The 16,598-nt window shown below is 34.3% G+C and overlaps 2 protein-coding genes across 6 annotated transcripts in view; one reads left to right on the forward strand and one right to left on the reverse strand.

The window, feature by feature from the left end:
• LOC111511253 (Diuretic hormone 44 receptor 2) overlaps positions 1-16,598 on the forward strand; it is a 329,140-nt gene that overhangs the window by 109,046 nt on the left and 203,496 nt on the right. The window lies entirely within an intron of this gene.
• Positions 15,888-16,598, reverse strand: part of LOC111507255 (phosphoserine aminotransferase) — a 45,782-nt gene continuing 45,071 nt past the window's right edge. For all 4 annotated transcript variants that reach the window (XM_074180605.1, XM_074180603.1, XM_074180604.1 and 1 more), the window contains one exon: positions 15,888-16,352. In XM_074180605.1, the coding sequence (XP_074036706.1) occupies positions 15,974-16,352 (379 nt within the window). In that variant the 3' untranslated portion in view covers positions 15,888-15,973. The remainder of the gene's footprint in view (positions 16,353-16,598) is intronic.

A 16,598-nucleotide genomic window follows, 5' to 3' on the forward strand; every position in this document is an offset into this window, starting at 1 on the left:
AAACTATCATCAAAATATCAACTTTTCATGAATTGAGAGTACTGATGTACTTAATTTCAATTAAGGCTATGTTTTGGACCATATTTAGCACAATTTATTTTTTATCTCGAAAACAGATAGAGATAGGCATAGGACATTATCAACAAAATATAGAGCGATTCCAAAAATGCATTAATATACGGGGTGTTCCATTGAAAAAAATAAAGTTGCTGGGACTTTTTGATGGAAGTGGCAACGCCGCAATGCTGAAAATATTTTAGATCGATAGAACAGGTAAGGAAATGTGAGAGGTGATATTTTCAGAAAAATTATGCTTTGCGTTTTCCAGAAACGTCTAACCTACCATCGACCGTGAGTCACGCTGTATGGCCAAGAATCAATAACATTATTGAATTGAATACTGTATTACTGTTGGCGTCACGTGCTCTGATATTGTTGTTCTTGAAAGTATAGAGAAATTATCAATGTGTTTTTTCAACTGAACTTCATTAGCTTTCTCAAGAACTATCGACATAGTTCGACATACAACGAAAACATTTTAAAACGGAAATCAATCACAAAATTTCTTTCTGATGAGCATTTTTTTGGCTTCTCCAGAATTATAATAATCAAAAAATTGCTTTTCAGAATATTTGTGTTCAAGCTTATACGATTATATTCAAGTGAAGATCTTATCAAATAATGGAATATTCTCCGACTTTTCATATATTTTGCGAGATGAATACAAAATTTTTCAGATCTTTTTTCATATTGTATGCGAGTTATTTCATCCTAAATGGTGGCTATGCCTATTATTCCATCGTTAACTGAATGTTTCAGGAAACTCATATATCTCATAATAATAATAATAATAATTATTATTATAATTTCATTCCAGTCAGATCACAATTCAAATGATATTGGAACAGTCAAAAAAGAGAACACAGCACACGTATATATAAAATCTTGCTACATATGCTACATATTCTCCATAAAAACTAGATTTGACCAAAAATATACATAATATTTCAGATAATATCCCGAACAGAAAGTAGGATTAAGGTTTTCGGTATATCATAATCCAGAAAAATATTATCAAGTAGAATTTACTACAATCAACTAGTAGATCTGAATGAGTAAAAAACATCATTAACTTCAGCGAACTCTCAAAGTTTCTATTGTTTATATTATTTTCAGCAACTACATGTCTGTATTGATATCGTTATGAAGGTCTCTCCGCAATGAACAACCAGTCTCAAAATCAATTCTGGCAATTCCCAATACGCTCTGTTGGCAATCGAATGAATTATTGATTTGATATACACATCAATCATAACCAGAGCCAAATACAACTCCAAAGAGAAATCTTCAGAGAAATAATATCAATCTATATTCCCCTTTGACCCTTCGAATGATAATTGAGTGTCCACATGTGACTATCAATACTGTAACATACTCGTACGTAGGTGAAACCATTAGGTTATATCGAGTTATCGTAACGAATGAATTTGACGAAATTCTAGTATTTTTGAATCGCTCATATACCGAATTAAACAGAAAACTGTCATGTTTTGAGAGTTAATGCAATCTTCTTCCTAATTTCTGAAAATGCAGTTATATCATCAAGTTTTTCTCCTAATTTTGACCCTACCATTATCGAAATGTAAATTATTAATTTTTGTAAAATTAGAAATGTAAAATATGAAGTGTTAGAAGTGAACTTTGGAATTGTAAGGTAATAACAGTTGTCACAATGTGAAATATAGAGGATACATTAACTGCATATGAAGAAGAAATCACATCGGAGGAGCGCCATGTCCAGTGTTACCAGGTCCACTGCTTTTGCAGTAGATCTACTGCTGTGGCTTTCCAGCTGCTGTTCGACTGTTTGGGAGTTAGAATTTACCGATGACTAAGTTTATTGAATGACCAAGGGTGGTTTGAAAAGTTTTCGAGCTCATCATGAAAATAGCAGCACTCGTAGATTGAAGCTAGTGATTTTCGTTGTCCATCTGTTGAAAGTTACTCCCTAAAATTTTATCTGTAGAGCAGTTTGGTTTTAAAGAAAACACGTCAACAGAAGATGCAATCCTGGCCCTAACCACGAAAGTAGATGAAGCTTTAAATGAAAACAAGTCCTGTCTATGTATTTTTATGGAAGAAATTAATGAATATGGTGTGCCTCAAGGTAGTGTTCTGGGACCTCTTTTGTTCAATATATATATATATATATATATATATATATATATATACAGTGTGTCAATTTGAAAACTTCCCAGTACATAATATGAAAAAATGGTCAGACAGGTCAACTTTATTTGCAAGGGGGACACTCTGAATGAATATTTTCAACCCTAGGGGTTCAACCCCCTAGGAGGGGTGGATGTTACCCTCAGAATTTCAAATGGAAAGGGGGGTCAAGTGGCACATCATTTTGAAGGGCATTCAATTCTCTTGCCAATGATACCTTTTTCATTAGTTTTTGATGAGCAGTTTTTGAACAATAACGTTCCAAACGAACGGTGATTAGAAGTGAATAAGAATAAATGATTAAAACTCGCCCGCACTAGATGTTTGGTATTCAGGTTGGTATTCAAAACAAATGATTGTAATGGACTATTGGAAAAGGTGAGCATCGTACTAGGTAGCATCGTTCCAACCCTTGAGTAATATTCGAATTCGTGGATGTGAGAGGAATGTAGAACTACTTAGTTAACGAAATACGCATCGAGTGCAAACAAAAAATACTAAATTGCAAAAAACAAATTTCAACCATCTTGTTACGCTTTATCTGATAATATGTTCAAAATGTTGTCCATTCTGCTCTAAACAGTAATACAGTCTGTTTTCGAACTCCTCTCGAACATTTTGGAAAACTTCACCACTAATTGACCGGCATGCTGCTGTAATTCGTCCTTTGAGGTCATCCATATCAGTGGGCTGTGTTTTATAAACGACAGATTTGAGATATCCCCAAAGAAAAAAATCTAATGGAGTCAAATCCGGTGATCTCGGTGGCCACTCAATTGATCCCCTTCTGCCAATCCATCTCTCCCGGAATCGCTCGTTCAACCATTGTCGGACGGGGCGAAAATAATGAGGTGGCGCACCGTCCTGTTGGAAATGTAACAAATCTTCCTGCAACAGTAAATTACCGTGTGCATCAATTTGAGTTTCGAGCTCGTGAGTTATAAGTGGATCGATAGGTGCTTGAAGCATATCTAGGTACAGATCACCATTCAAGTTTTCTTCAAAAAATAAAGGTCCGATAATGGCATTTCCAAGAATACCAGCCCAAACATTAACTTTTTGTGGGTGTTGTGTATGTCCTTCTCGAAAATTGTGAGGGTTTTCGTCACTCCAATAGCGACAATTTTGCCTATTAACATTGCCATTCAGGAAAAATGAACATTCATCACTGAAACAGATATTGAACAGAAGATTAGGTAAAGCATTGATTCGAAGAGTCATGATTTCACAGAATTCTATTCTTCTGTCATAATCATCCTCATGGAGCTCGTGGAGAATCTGCATTTTATATGGATGAAATTTGTGCATTTTCAGTGCTTTCCTTACAGTCTCGTGTGACATTCCCGTCTGTTCTGCTACTGATCGTAAGGAGCTAGTCGGCTCTGCAGCAAATGTTCCCAACACCTCAATTTGAGCATCCTCATTCAGTACTCTGGGGTTATTCCTTTTTTTATTCTTCACCGAACCAGTTTCGGAAAACTTTGTCACCAAATCAAGCACATACCGGTGACTTATATTAAGATTTGGATTTCTTTCATTAAAAAGAGATGCCGCCCTTCGTGCGCACTTGCCCACCTCTCCATAAATAAAAATTATTTCAATTCGGTCTTGGATAGTGTAAACCATTCTTACAATTTATACACTTTCTGAAGTATCGCTGATCAGCTCAACAAATGAAACTGAAATGATAGTACTACCAAATGGCTTGAATGCGATGAACACCTTTTTTGCTCAAAAAACGATACTTTTTATAGCAGAAGTAACAAAAAAGGGATAAGAGTTTTAAATCCGATAATAAACCCAAATGAAAGTCACCGAAATCAGATAACTAATTAATGTAAATTTTTTGAGGCTTGTCTAATTTTACCCCTGATGGAAAGTTGAAAAGCTGACCCGTCATCACAAGTTTTACTTATAAGAGAGTCAATAAATTGTATTTCTTTGCATACTAACTTGATAACCAGGCATTTTAGTATAGGCCAATTCTAATTACTTCTATTAGTTTAGAACTACATTTTCGGATACTGCTGATCGGAAAATAATAAATGAGGGCACCGTCGGCAAGCGAATTGAATGCCCTTCAAAATGATGTGCCACTTGACCCCCCTTTCCATTTGAAATTCTGAGGGTAACATCCACCCCTCCTAGGGGGTTGAACCCCGAGGGTTGAAAATATTCATTCAGAGTGTCCCCCTTGCAAATAAAGTTGACCTGTCTGACCATTTTTTCATATTATGTACTGGAAGGGAGATATTGAGGGTGGGAAGTTTTCAAATTGACACACTGTATATATATATATATATATATATATACTATATAACTTGGAAAAAACCAATTACTTATATATACAGTGTCACCATTAAAGTGCGTACCATATGGGAAACTTTTTTCGAAAAGTTTCAATGAAGTTTAACTTCCTTTGGCACTTGTTTGTGCTTTAAATTCAACTCGAAATGATGTGGCCAACTGCGACCCACTGACGTTCAGTGTTTGTCAAATTCAACTTTTTTTTTGAAAAAATTGAAAAAGTGCATTTCTAGATCGAATTTAACAAAAAGTTACTTGAAAAATTTGTGTCTACGGCAATTTTATATCCATATGCCAAATTTTATGCAACTAGGATGAAGGTAACGTTTTGCTTATTTTTGACAGATCTCCTTTATTTTAAAAAACAAGTTCGGTTAATTGTCATCAATTCATGTATACATAACAAACTCATCATGGAGTTCAACTCTTCTGATAAATTTCTACTTATACGGACATTTTTAGAGGGAAATTAAAAATGTGCTATAAAAATTTTAACATGACTGGTGCAAAGTTTCAATCACAAACTTCAGTACCTTCAATTTTGGAAAAGCAGACAACTCGAAAAAGCAATAAGTATTAATAAAATTACTAGAGTTGAAATCACATTGAAATTTCAATATTCAGTATTTACAGATTATGTATAAATACTAACTAGGGCGCTAAGGATGCTTAATCACGTTGAATACAATTTTTAAGTAGGTCTTGACAAACATATGGTAGTGTCAAGTTGTTGATTTACTTGTCAAATTTTTAACAGTTATTGTTGCAATAATTTTGTCTCTTCAGGAAAGAATAGACATAGTTTTAATATGTGGTGAGAATACACTATACCGGCAAGTAGTTAACATTTTTAATGAACGGCATCCAGGAAAAAATGTTCAACATACTACTGTGTTAAGGATAATGTCGAAATTCAGAGAAACAGGATCCGCAGCAAATCAAGAAAAAGCACACTTCAAGTAAATATGATGAGGAGTCCCAACTTAACATTTGTTTAAAAGTTATTGAACACGGGCAAACGAGCATAACCGATATTATAAAAAATACCGATTACAAGAGATGAAGTGTTAGGAAATTTTTATTAAAGAATAAATTTTGGCCTTACAAGCCAAAATTTATTAACCTATCAAAAGAACGAGATTTTGATGTCCGTTTGGGGTGTTCATTCTGGTTTCAAGGAGAGAGAGAAAAGAAAATGTAAAGTTTCCGTATAAAATTTTATGGACAGATGAGGCAACGTTCTCTTCAAATGGAACGGTAAGTTCTCAAAATTGCCGATGGTGAGCCCAAGAAAATCCCAATTTCACAGTTGAATGTGGTGATCAGTATTCCTTTAAAACTAATGTATGGTATGGGATACTTAACGACCGAATAATTGGGCCATTTTTCTTTAGGGAAAATTTATCATCCGTCGGTTATCTCAACCTTTTGAATAATGAGGTTTGTAAGTTTTAGATAATATGCCTTCAAATATTAAATACGACCTATAGTATCAGCTTGATGGCGCACCAATACATCACACGGTTGCTGTAAAACAGTCCCTCCAACAAATGTTCAGAGGTAAAGTTATTGGACGTAACTGGGAACATTATTGGCCACCTAGATCACCCGACTTGACGCCTTTAGGCTTTTTTTTGTGGGGTTACCTGAAACAAAAAGTGTACTGAAGTAGACCATTTACTGACATACAACATGACATACAATACCATTCTCGAGTGCTGTGCAAATATAAATCCATGATTTATGAGTGGAAGGACCATAATTTGTATTGAACGTGGAGGACGACATACTAAAATGTAGGCTATAAGTGTTTGACAACCCCATTTAGATCAATAAGTAATTTTTTGTACCCATTTGTATTTTCTATAATATTATTTTTATTTAAAATTTATAATAATAATAATAGTTCTATCGAAATTATTTGCATTTTTTTTTAGTTGCCTCTGCTTTTTCGAAATCAAAGGTTTGTTTAAGAAAATAGCCAAGTGATTGAATCTTTGCACCAGTTATGTTAAAATTTTCAAATTCAATGTTTATATGAAAGTAGCTGTTTCAGGAGGCTTTTTCTTTCAGATTTGTGTCTGAAAGTTACTTTTCTGCATGATCTACACATCTATGTAAACAGTTAATTCTTTTAAAATTGATTACTTCCTTCATTTCCATGGAAGACTCCCACATTTTTCTGTATCAAGATGGAGTAGTAGAAAGCCAAAAACTTTTTTCCCAAAAAGCCATAATTTTGTTCAACTGATGAGGAAATCTGTCTTACAGCGATTATTTTCTTATATAGCATCCAAGGCGTTCAATTTTGTTCCTGACCATATTAAAGAAATAACCAACTTTACCTTGTTTAAAAGTAAGGTAAAACAATTCATATAAGAAACACCAAAAGTCAAATGTAATGAGATCGTCGAACCAAATTTCTTCAACTGATTCATTTCATTTTATTTTATTTTACTCGCCTTTTTAATTCTTCACGCACGGGTTTCATTTTTATTTTCATAACTATTACTTATTCCAAAAAGTTTGTACTTTTACAATGTTCTTAAATGTGTTTGCTTTTTTGAGTAATCCTTTATTCCAATATATATTTTTTAAGCGTATTCCTTTTTTTCGTGGTGTTCTTGTATTGGACTGAATATTTATTAGGAAGTTAAGTAATGTACTTTTTTCTACACCCGTACTCTAACAATACACTTATATTACCATAATCCGTTTCATAATGATATCCATTATGATACAGATTTTTCATAACGATACAGATTATCAACCAATAGAAACCCATAATTTTTCAATCAAGAATCCTGTTCCTTTGTTTGTCCTTGATTCTAACCTAAGTAACTGATTGCTTTATTCGTTTAGTTGTTTATCAGTTTTCATATTACGTACCTATATTATCAAAATGTCTGAAAACAGCGATATAGAAGGAATACCATCGACTCCAATATTTTTAAAAGATCAGATTAATTACAGTTGTTATATTCAATATAAATATAAATAGAATCTTTATAGTTTTCATATATCCATGATAATACCATTAAGTTTGTTTTTTTTGAAAAAAATATGAGTCAATTACTGTAAATGTGTTCAATACAAATATAATATTTATAGTTTTTCATTATTTATCGGGTTTAGAAAAAATAGCGTATGCAACTCTCAAGTAATGGTTATTAATACACTCGCATATACCATACAAAACTCGCCTTCGGCTCGTTTCGTATCCCGGTTAATGCTTGTGTCTTAATAACCATCAATACATGATCGTTGCATAATATACTATTATCTTGGACAAGTGTTTGCTCAATTATCGGGCATGTATCATATATGCAAAAAAATTTGTATTGTATAAATTTTCTCATTATTGTTTTTGCTTTTTGAATAAGACTGTCATTTCTATATATATAATTTTAGAGTGTCATATTTTTTTTCGTAATATTCTTGTATTGGATTGATTTTTTTATGTAGTTTAGTAAAGTAATTTTTTGTTGAAACAAGTATTTGCTCACTTATCGAGTAGGTATCATTTATGCAATAGAATTGTATTTGTTGTATTCATTCTCTTTTCGTTAACAAATTATATTATTATTATTATTATTTTTCATCGTAGTGTTCGCTGGTCAGGCCCTATCCCCCGAAGCCCGATACATTCGGGAGGGCGCGCCAGCATCATCAACCAATGACAACTCCCCACACCGAGGCGTAAGTGATCATTGGGTCCGAGAATCATGTGCCTTGAGCATGTGCAGTGAGCCAAGAATGACAGCCTTCTGCATCTGTGCGGCTAAGATTTCTACCTTAGTGCGGCAAGCCGGTATGATTTTGTGGTCACCTCGTTCAGTATCGAAAACTATACCGAGTTCATCAGCTGCTCGGGCAGTTGCCCTAAAGAGAAATGCTCCAATTTCTGCTCTCTCATGGTCACGGACCATGCAGAGAAGGGGATCCGAACTCCTGACGACTTTATAGGCTGTACTCAGTACTATTCTGTCATATAGACACTCCAAATTCAAAAGTCCATGGCCTCCCTGTTGTCGGGGGAAGTGAAACCGTGGAACGGACGACTTGAGATGCAGACTCCTATAGAGATGCATAATTTTTCGGGTCTTCACGTCGAATTGATACAGCTCCTCCCAAGTCCACTTCACTACACTGCTGTTACCTCTTGTGAGTGGCGTTGTTTCACCCCGAGGTGGGTATACGTCTCTCCGGCATTCAGATGGAGTAGTATGCTTTCATCTACGAGCTGCACATCCTCTCCGTAGTCCCCGCATCATCCTCTTTTGAAATGGACCATTGCACATTTGTCTATCCCGAATTTCATACCGATAGCATGCGTGTACTCTTCCACCACCCCGAAGTACTGATGGAGATCCTTCTCTCCAGAGGCATAAAGTTTAAGATCATCCATATGAAACGTTATTATTATTATTATTAAGTTTCAGTCATTTTGGATTTGTAGTTCTTGTGTAACAATTGTTTGAGTGTACATGGCCAAAGTTCACCAATTGGTGCCAGACGAGCGCCGAATTATAGTAGAGGTCATGAGCATGTCAAAATAACGTGTTTGTCACATAATAAATCAACATTCGTTGATTCGTCTAACACGTTAGACCAAAAACGTGTTAGAATGAACATTTCCAACGCTCTGTTGCCGCAGTTAAGGCACAATAAATTCGAGTTGGCGCCGATTAATTACTGAAGATGAAGCTTGGATAAACTAGTATACGCCCGAAACAAAAATACATTCCAAACAGTGCACTGCAAAGAGGAACCGGCTTCAAAAAATGTAAAAACTGATTTTTTTTTGTCGAGGAAAGTGAAAGCGACTGTTTTTTGAGATATTCATGATGAAATTATTTCAATCAATTATCTTCAAAAAAGAAAAGTCATTACGGGAGCATACTACGTATCATTACTCAACAAGCTGAATGCGGAACTTGTAGGAAAACTGCCACATTTGCAGAGAAAGAAAATCCACCAAGACAACGCACCGGCTCACACCTCAGCGGTTGTCATCAACGAATTACGGTTTGAACTGCTCGATCATCCGCCTTATTCACCATATCTAGCCCCTAGTGACTTCTTTTTGTTCCCTCTTCTAAAAATATCCCTCGGAGAACAGATATTTTGATGCCCGTATCGCTGGGAGAAGTTAAAGGAGATAAAATTTAAAAAAACTGAAAAATGTCTTGTGTCTGTCTTTGTAAGGTCTGAAACTTTCCAAGCCATCCAATAGTGAAAATAACCATGTATGTAGTATGTATTCATTATTTGTATCATTCTGATGTTTTTTGAGACAAAATCTGCTGACGAGAATGAAAATGACGTGGCATCACTGGCCGTATCAGTAGGTGATTCACAAACGTAATATTGGAAAGTTATTATAACTCATCTGATTTCATTTGATAATTTCAATGAGGTACATATTTTTCTAACTGGTTTTTAAAAACGAAAAATAACTGCACCACTTTTATGAGGCCAATATTCCTTACCTTGGAGTTTTCTACCCGCTTGTAGAGTTTTGCCCATGATCTGAATATATTTCCTGGACTAGTAGTTTCAACATGATACTGGATTACTTATGTGACTTGCAAATATGTGATGAGGGATAGGATTAATTTGCCATCATCAATTTGAAGGCGTTTTGGAATAATCGCATACCCGGGATCCCATCCATATATCACTGGCTTATTAAGGTCAATTGTTATCTTCTACCCTAGGAAGGTCGTGGTGTTGCATAGATGATGAATGCTCCATTTAGTTGATAGTCTAATATACCCTATTAAATGCTTAGTAATAACTACCCCATAATTTGAATATCAGCCAAGCAGAGTATGCAAGGTGTACTTCCGATCAGAAATGAGGTTATAATGGAGTAAATGAATGAGTGAATAAATGAATAATAAGAAATTTTCAAATGACGAAAACTACAATGATGATAAATGGAGTATATTGCGCAGAATCGACGTACCGAATTATATTCAGTCGAAGTATTTTCATTGAATTTTCTAAAATTGAATCTGAACTATCTAAAATTTTCAAATTTTCCAGAGAGTTTTTGTTGGAATGTCCAGAGTCATGGAAAGTATACAAGGTAAATATTACTGGAGTTTTTTTCCCAACACCAAATCGTTATTTTTACACCTCGACACGTGTTTCGATCACCAAGTGATCATCTTCAAGAGGAAGTTAAAACTAGAAACTTCTCAAAACTAAAGCTATTTATGCTAGAAGTTTCTGGTTTTATCTTCCTCTTGAAGATGATCACTTGGTGATCGAAACACGTGTCGAGGTGTAAAAATAACGATTTGGTGTTGGGAAAAAACTCCAGTAATATTTATTTCTACACCAAATGTTCCAAACAGTACATCATAAGAGTATACAAGGTGACAATTTGAAAACTCACAATGGCTATATCTGAGCTACCAAATAAAATATAGAAATATGTAGCTGAAAATAACTTCCATAATAGGAAGGGGGAACAAAATGATGTAATAGCTAACTTGTTTTCACTAACCCCCTCAGCCACCAAAACCTCAAAGTCAACACAGCAACCTCTTCCTTCTATCTGAATAGCAGAGCATGTTTGAACCCATCAACATAACATCGAGTGGTCCCAAGCTGAGAATATATACAGAGATGAACATTGGTTCAGAAGGAAATTCAAAAAAGCCGCATACGTGTTGCCCAACAACGTATTCAGCCAAGCTAGCGTAGAGATACGCAACATGTGGAAACCCATCATCAAGCGAAAAATGGCCAACTCCCGTCAAACGGTCATCTCCCACTAAACCAGTGAAGCGGAAAAAGGAAAGCGTAGATAAGTGAAAGTACTCGGATAACCCATAAATAGTCATGTCTCGGAGGAATCACTCTAGTCATCACCCGAAGACGATTGTAGATACTAACAATCGAAACGTCGTGAAGTAACTTGGCTTGGAATCTCTTAACTTTTCATTTTTATTTTTATAAAAAATCAGACGATGGAAGTCCGAACTGATGAAATTTAAACAGAACTCAGGTATCAACAATTAGCGACCCGCCATGGTTTCGCACGGGTGCAATACTGATACTAAATATAAATTCACCCACCGGAAAGAAAAACTGATGAAAAAATATATTAATTTCATGAACGCGCCTGGCTTTTCTTTCGGAATATTCGAAAATCCTTTCTTACTGCATATTTACAACATAAAACGAACCTAAATACAAAATTTGAACCTCCGAAAATATTGCGGTACCTACTGAGAAACAGTAATGAAAAGGTAATTTTCATATGCAAACGCGCCCATTTTGATAAACATCCTTACATTACAAAATTTCAGCCTCCGGAGGTGGAAATTTTGTATGTCGGCTCATATGTATCTAGGAGATCAAATCGTAAGGTGTAATTTATGAAATTAATTTCCATATGTAAACGCGCCCATTTTTATCCCCAGTGGGGAAGCCCCAGTTGAAATATTCAAAACTCCTTCCTTATTACATACACATCTACGACGTATAACGAAACTAAATATAAAATTTCAGCCTTCGAAAATAGAGTGTTGTGGAGAAACAGTGATGAAAAGGTAATTTCATATGTAAACGTGCCCATTTTTATCCCCAGGAGGCTCTCCAGTTGGAATATTCAAAAATCTTCTATCAGTGCGCATCTAAGACTCAAGAAGCATCTATAAAAAATATTTTAGCTTTCTAGAATTTACCAATATACACCAAACAGAGACTACACTGAAACAGTACGTCGAATAGATAGACATATATTTTATTGTCCAAGAAAATACAATCTTATTGACAAAGCTTGTTAACAAATCATGTATATATAGCACTTCAAAGAATAAGGGAAAAGAAACAATTCAAAAAGACAAATACACAGAAACACAATTTGAGCAAAACTGAATTCACATATCTAATAGATAAAACATAACAATAGAAAATAAAATTTAACAAATTGTAGACAAAATAGTTTGTATAGTCCCTTTCAAAAGATGTAAATAACAAATATATACAATTTGAACATAAGTTCACGTGCCATGGCAATAAAATGATATATATCCCAGTATAAAATATAATTTAAAGTATAGGTGTCAATATAAACAAAAAAAAACACCTATATTAAATCACAGCAAAGTTCCATTGTAATATTCATCAAGATTGTAGTACGTTTTAGTTGCAAGGACATCTTTAACAAGATTTCTGAACTTTGTATACCTTTTTTTCTTCCTAATTTCGTAACGTATGTGATTATACAGCTTTTTACTTTCATAAATTAAAGAATACTTTGTCTGGCTTGTTTTTGGAACAGGAAGATGTATTTTATTTTCAGTTACTTGCCGGGTTATGTAATTTGTTCCGGAGTTCCAACCATGTTATGTTTTTTGTAAATCAGGCAAACAGTTTCAAGTATGAAAATACAAGTATATAACCGCTTGCTTTTGCAAAACAAACACTGAATGAAAAAGTTGTTGACTGCAAAATCCCCAGAAAGCAACACTATATCTCAGGTGGGACTCAATCAGGGAATGATATACCATTTTTGATGTGGATGAACTCAGTTTATTTGAAACTATTCGAAGTGCATAACATCCTGATGCCAATTTTTTATTCAGAGCTGAAATATGTTGATCAAATTTCAATTTGTTATCCATGAAGATCCCCAGAAATTTGGATTGCTTTTCATTCTCAAGAATTTGTCCATTCAAGTATACTTTGTTAATTTTACAGCTGAAGGTGAGTAGGTTTGTTTTTTAAATATTGAAGCACAAGTAGTTTGCGTCAAACCATTTTTTCACAACTTCTAAATCACTAGAGATAGTTTCTTTCATATTAGAAGTATTTTCTCAATGCCAAAGGAGCGTGGTGTCATCCGCAAAGATGGTGAAACTTCCTTGAATTGAGAGGGTCACCAGGTCATTTACATAATTGAGAAAAAGGATCGGGCCTAGTACTGATCCTTGTGATACGCCTCATAAGATATCCTTCATGTGTGATAGTTTTTCGTTTGATTTTACTTACTGTTTTCTATCACTTGAGTAAGACCTGAACCAGTCATTACACACTCCTCTTAAGCCATAGTAGTTCAACTTTTGCAAAAGCTTTGGAGAAATCGCAGAATACTGCAGCTACGACCTCACCATTGTTGAGATGTGTGTATGTGTGTTTGCTATTATTATATCATTTACGTTCACAATTAGATGGATTCATAGTGTTATTCCTTTTCCCTGTTTTTTTTTCACAAAAGAGAAAACATGGCATAATAGCTCCGGCAGCTGTTCGTCGGCGGCATATGGGAGTGGACTGATTACTGTGATTCTGTTAAATGAAATAAGGATACAATAAGGACGCCACTGTCTTTTTTATAAGGTCTTATTTGGAAAAGATCGGAAACCTGAGGTAAAGAGTGGATGCAACAACTGAAATGAAAGAAAGGCATACCCAATTTCATATTATTTAATGAGATAAATATTAAGTCGTACTGCACTATAATGCAATTATAACAAAGCATACGATCATATATATTGAATCTTCTCAAGCCTACTTGACGTATAACTAGCTGATACTAGTATATATGAATATATAAGAAAAAGTGTGTACCCAGGGCAAAATTCATGAATTTTTCCTATTGGGGAATAAAATGTTTTTGTGAGTTATGTTACCTCAAAAGGGCTTGAATATTGATGATATAGGCAAATTAATATAGATAATTATGAATGGTTTGTTTGAATGATTGAATATAAGCAGTTAAATATTTGTTAGAAGGTGGTTGACAATGTTTCGTGGTGTATTTCATCAGTTCGGACTTCCATTTTCTAATAAATATAAATTGATTTAAAAACCCTGAAAAAAATTAAAAATATCAACTGAAAATAACAATTTTATTAAACAAAAAACTGAAAGTATAAATAAATAACGTACAAGCAACAACCAAACAAATAAAAATAAAAAAATTGAAACATTAATGGCAACTGAAGAATAAAAATTAAAATATTATTAACAAAAAATGATAAATAAAAATTAAAAAGATTTCAAACCAAGTTATGTCACGACGTTTCGATTGTTAGTATCCACAATCGTCTTCGGGTGATAACTAACAGTTATTGTGGATGTTTTGTCCGATTTTTTATATATTGTTGACAAATTAATTTGCAGGTAGTTGTTTCACTAGTTAATTACCGAAAAATCAATTAGGATAATCATCATTCAACAAACATAGTCCACATCGCACCAAAAAACTTTAGGTATATAAACAGCTAACCCTTGTCTTCAGATTCAATATCAATTCGCTTCTCCTGAAGATGCTAACCTTGTTAGCGAAATGCGCGTCGAGTGCAAAAATATCAGTTTGGTGTTGATCTCTAGAAAAAGTTTTCAAAAATCGGTTTGCAAAACCACTCACTACACTACCTAACCCCACAAACACACGTCACTGATATAGAAATATTGTGAAACGGACAAAATATTTGTATTCAGCCAGTCCAGCTAGCCGAGCCTTCACTCCTCAACTACATTTGATAGCACGTTCACTAACTATCTGGGCGACTAGGGGCCAAAGAAAAGAAATGTTTATGACTGTACTCTTATTTTCATTGCCGCTCCAATTGGGAATGGATGGACTATACTACCTTTTGCAGTTCCCAAACTGGAGCAATATACAGGGGGAAACATTGATCACCTTAAAACAAAAATATACGCAGTGAGTGAAAACGAAAACGTTACAATAATAGTACGATGGATTTTATAGTTATGATTAGAGATTCCTCACTTTTTTTCGAAAAGAAATGAAATAAACCTTGTTCAGATTTTTTATCTTTCTTTCGGCAGAGTTCTAATGTTTTTCAATTTCAATCATTTCATGCAATCATTTCTTTTCATTATTCTTTCGTCGACCTAAAACAATAGTGTCTCTGAATCGTTAAAACATTACACCTGTTATTGAAACGATTAAATTCTTGAAAATTGATGTTGTGGTTCAATCACCAGGAAATAATAATATATCTTCTGACAGAGAAAATTACCATGTATTTTGAATGCACTCACCCATCACTTGGTGAAAATAATTAACAATATTCATGATGATAATTACAAATTTCCACTACTGTTTTAGTGGAACACGTATGGGAAATAAATTCTATATTGTGAAAATTCGTAACTATTATCAATAACCTTCGACTACTGTATAACATACTCTTTGATTTCTGAAGTGGATTGGACATTTAAGTTCATGTTCTGATGACGCCAACTTGGTTGGTGAAAAACGCGTCCAGTTCTGATGTTTGGGAGCAGTGCTGGATTTAGAATGGAATTATTGATTCGGAAAACATCCTGAATGGGGTATTGGTTAAAGTAATTATAAGAACCCTTCAAAATTCTATTATATTTAAAACTAATCGTGCGAACATATGATGTTACGTAATATCAACAATCGATTGTATCAAATATTCTAACTTATATTTTGAAACCTTTCTCGAAAATTGTTCATAAAATCTACTAGCTTTCTAACTTCATCCAACGTAATCGAGTTATAAAGACTGGCTCTAATTCCTCCTACTAAGTGGTGTCCTTTGAGTTGAAACATTTTCAGTTCTTCGGCTTCTTCCAGAAATCGCTTTTCCAATTTCTCCTCACTACTTTCACCACCCACACGAAAGGGAACATTTATCCTGCTTCTCACTGCTGTTTCCACAGCGGAAACGTAAAAGGAGCGAGAGTTGTCGATTGCATCGTAAATTAATTTGCTTTTCTGTGCGCTCAGATTTTCCATCACCTGCAGGCCTCCTTCTCTCTTCACCCATTGGAGAACTTTTTCCATTACGTATACTCTAAAATTCAATATTATAAATGAAAATGTTGAAGAAACTAGTAGGTACTCTTCAATGTGTTTTCGATTGTTGAACATGTTCAGATATTGTTTCAAAACAAGCTACATAATAATTTTCATATTTTTTTATTTTTCCATGTTGGTACACTCATCTCAAACATTTTCACAATTTCAGATATTTAGCACGTTTAGTTTATTGATGAGAGGCCTGAAAGTTGAAAGTGTTTTGTGTGTTTGACAGTTGACA

Source organism: Leptinotarsa decemlineata, unplaced genomic scaffold (genome assembly GCF_025532065.1).
Source record: "Leptinotarsa decemlineata unplaced genomic scaffold, Ldec_3_MD MMD2_tig00026299_RagTag_RagTag, whole genome shotgun sequence".
Classification (NCBI taxonomy): domain Eukaryota; kingdom Metazoa; phylum Arthropoda; class Insecta; order Coleoptera; family Chrysomelidae; genus Leptinotarsa; species Leptinotarsa decemlineata.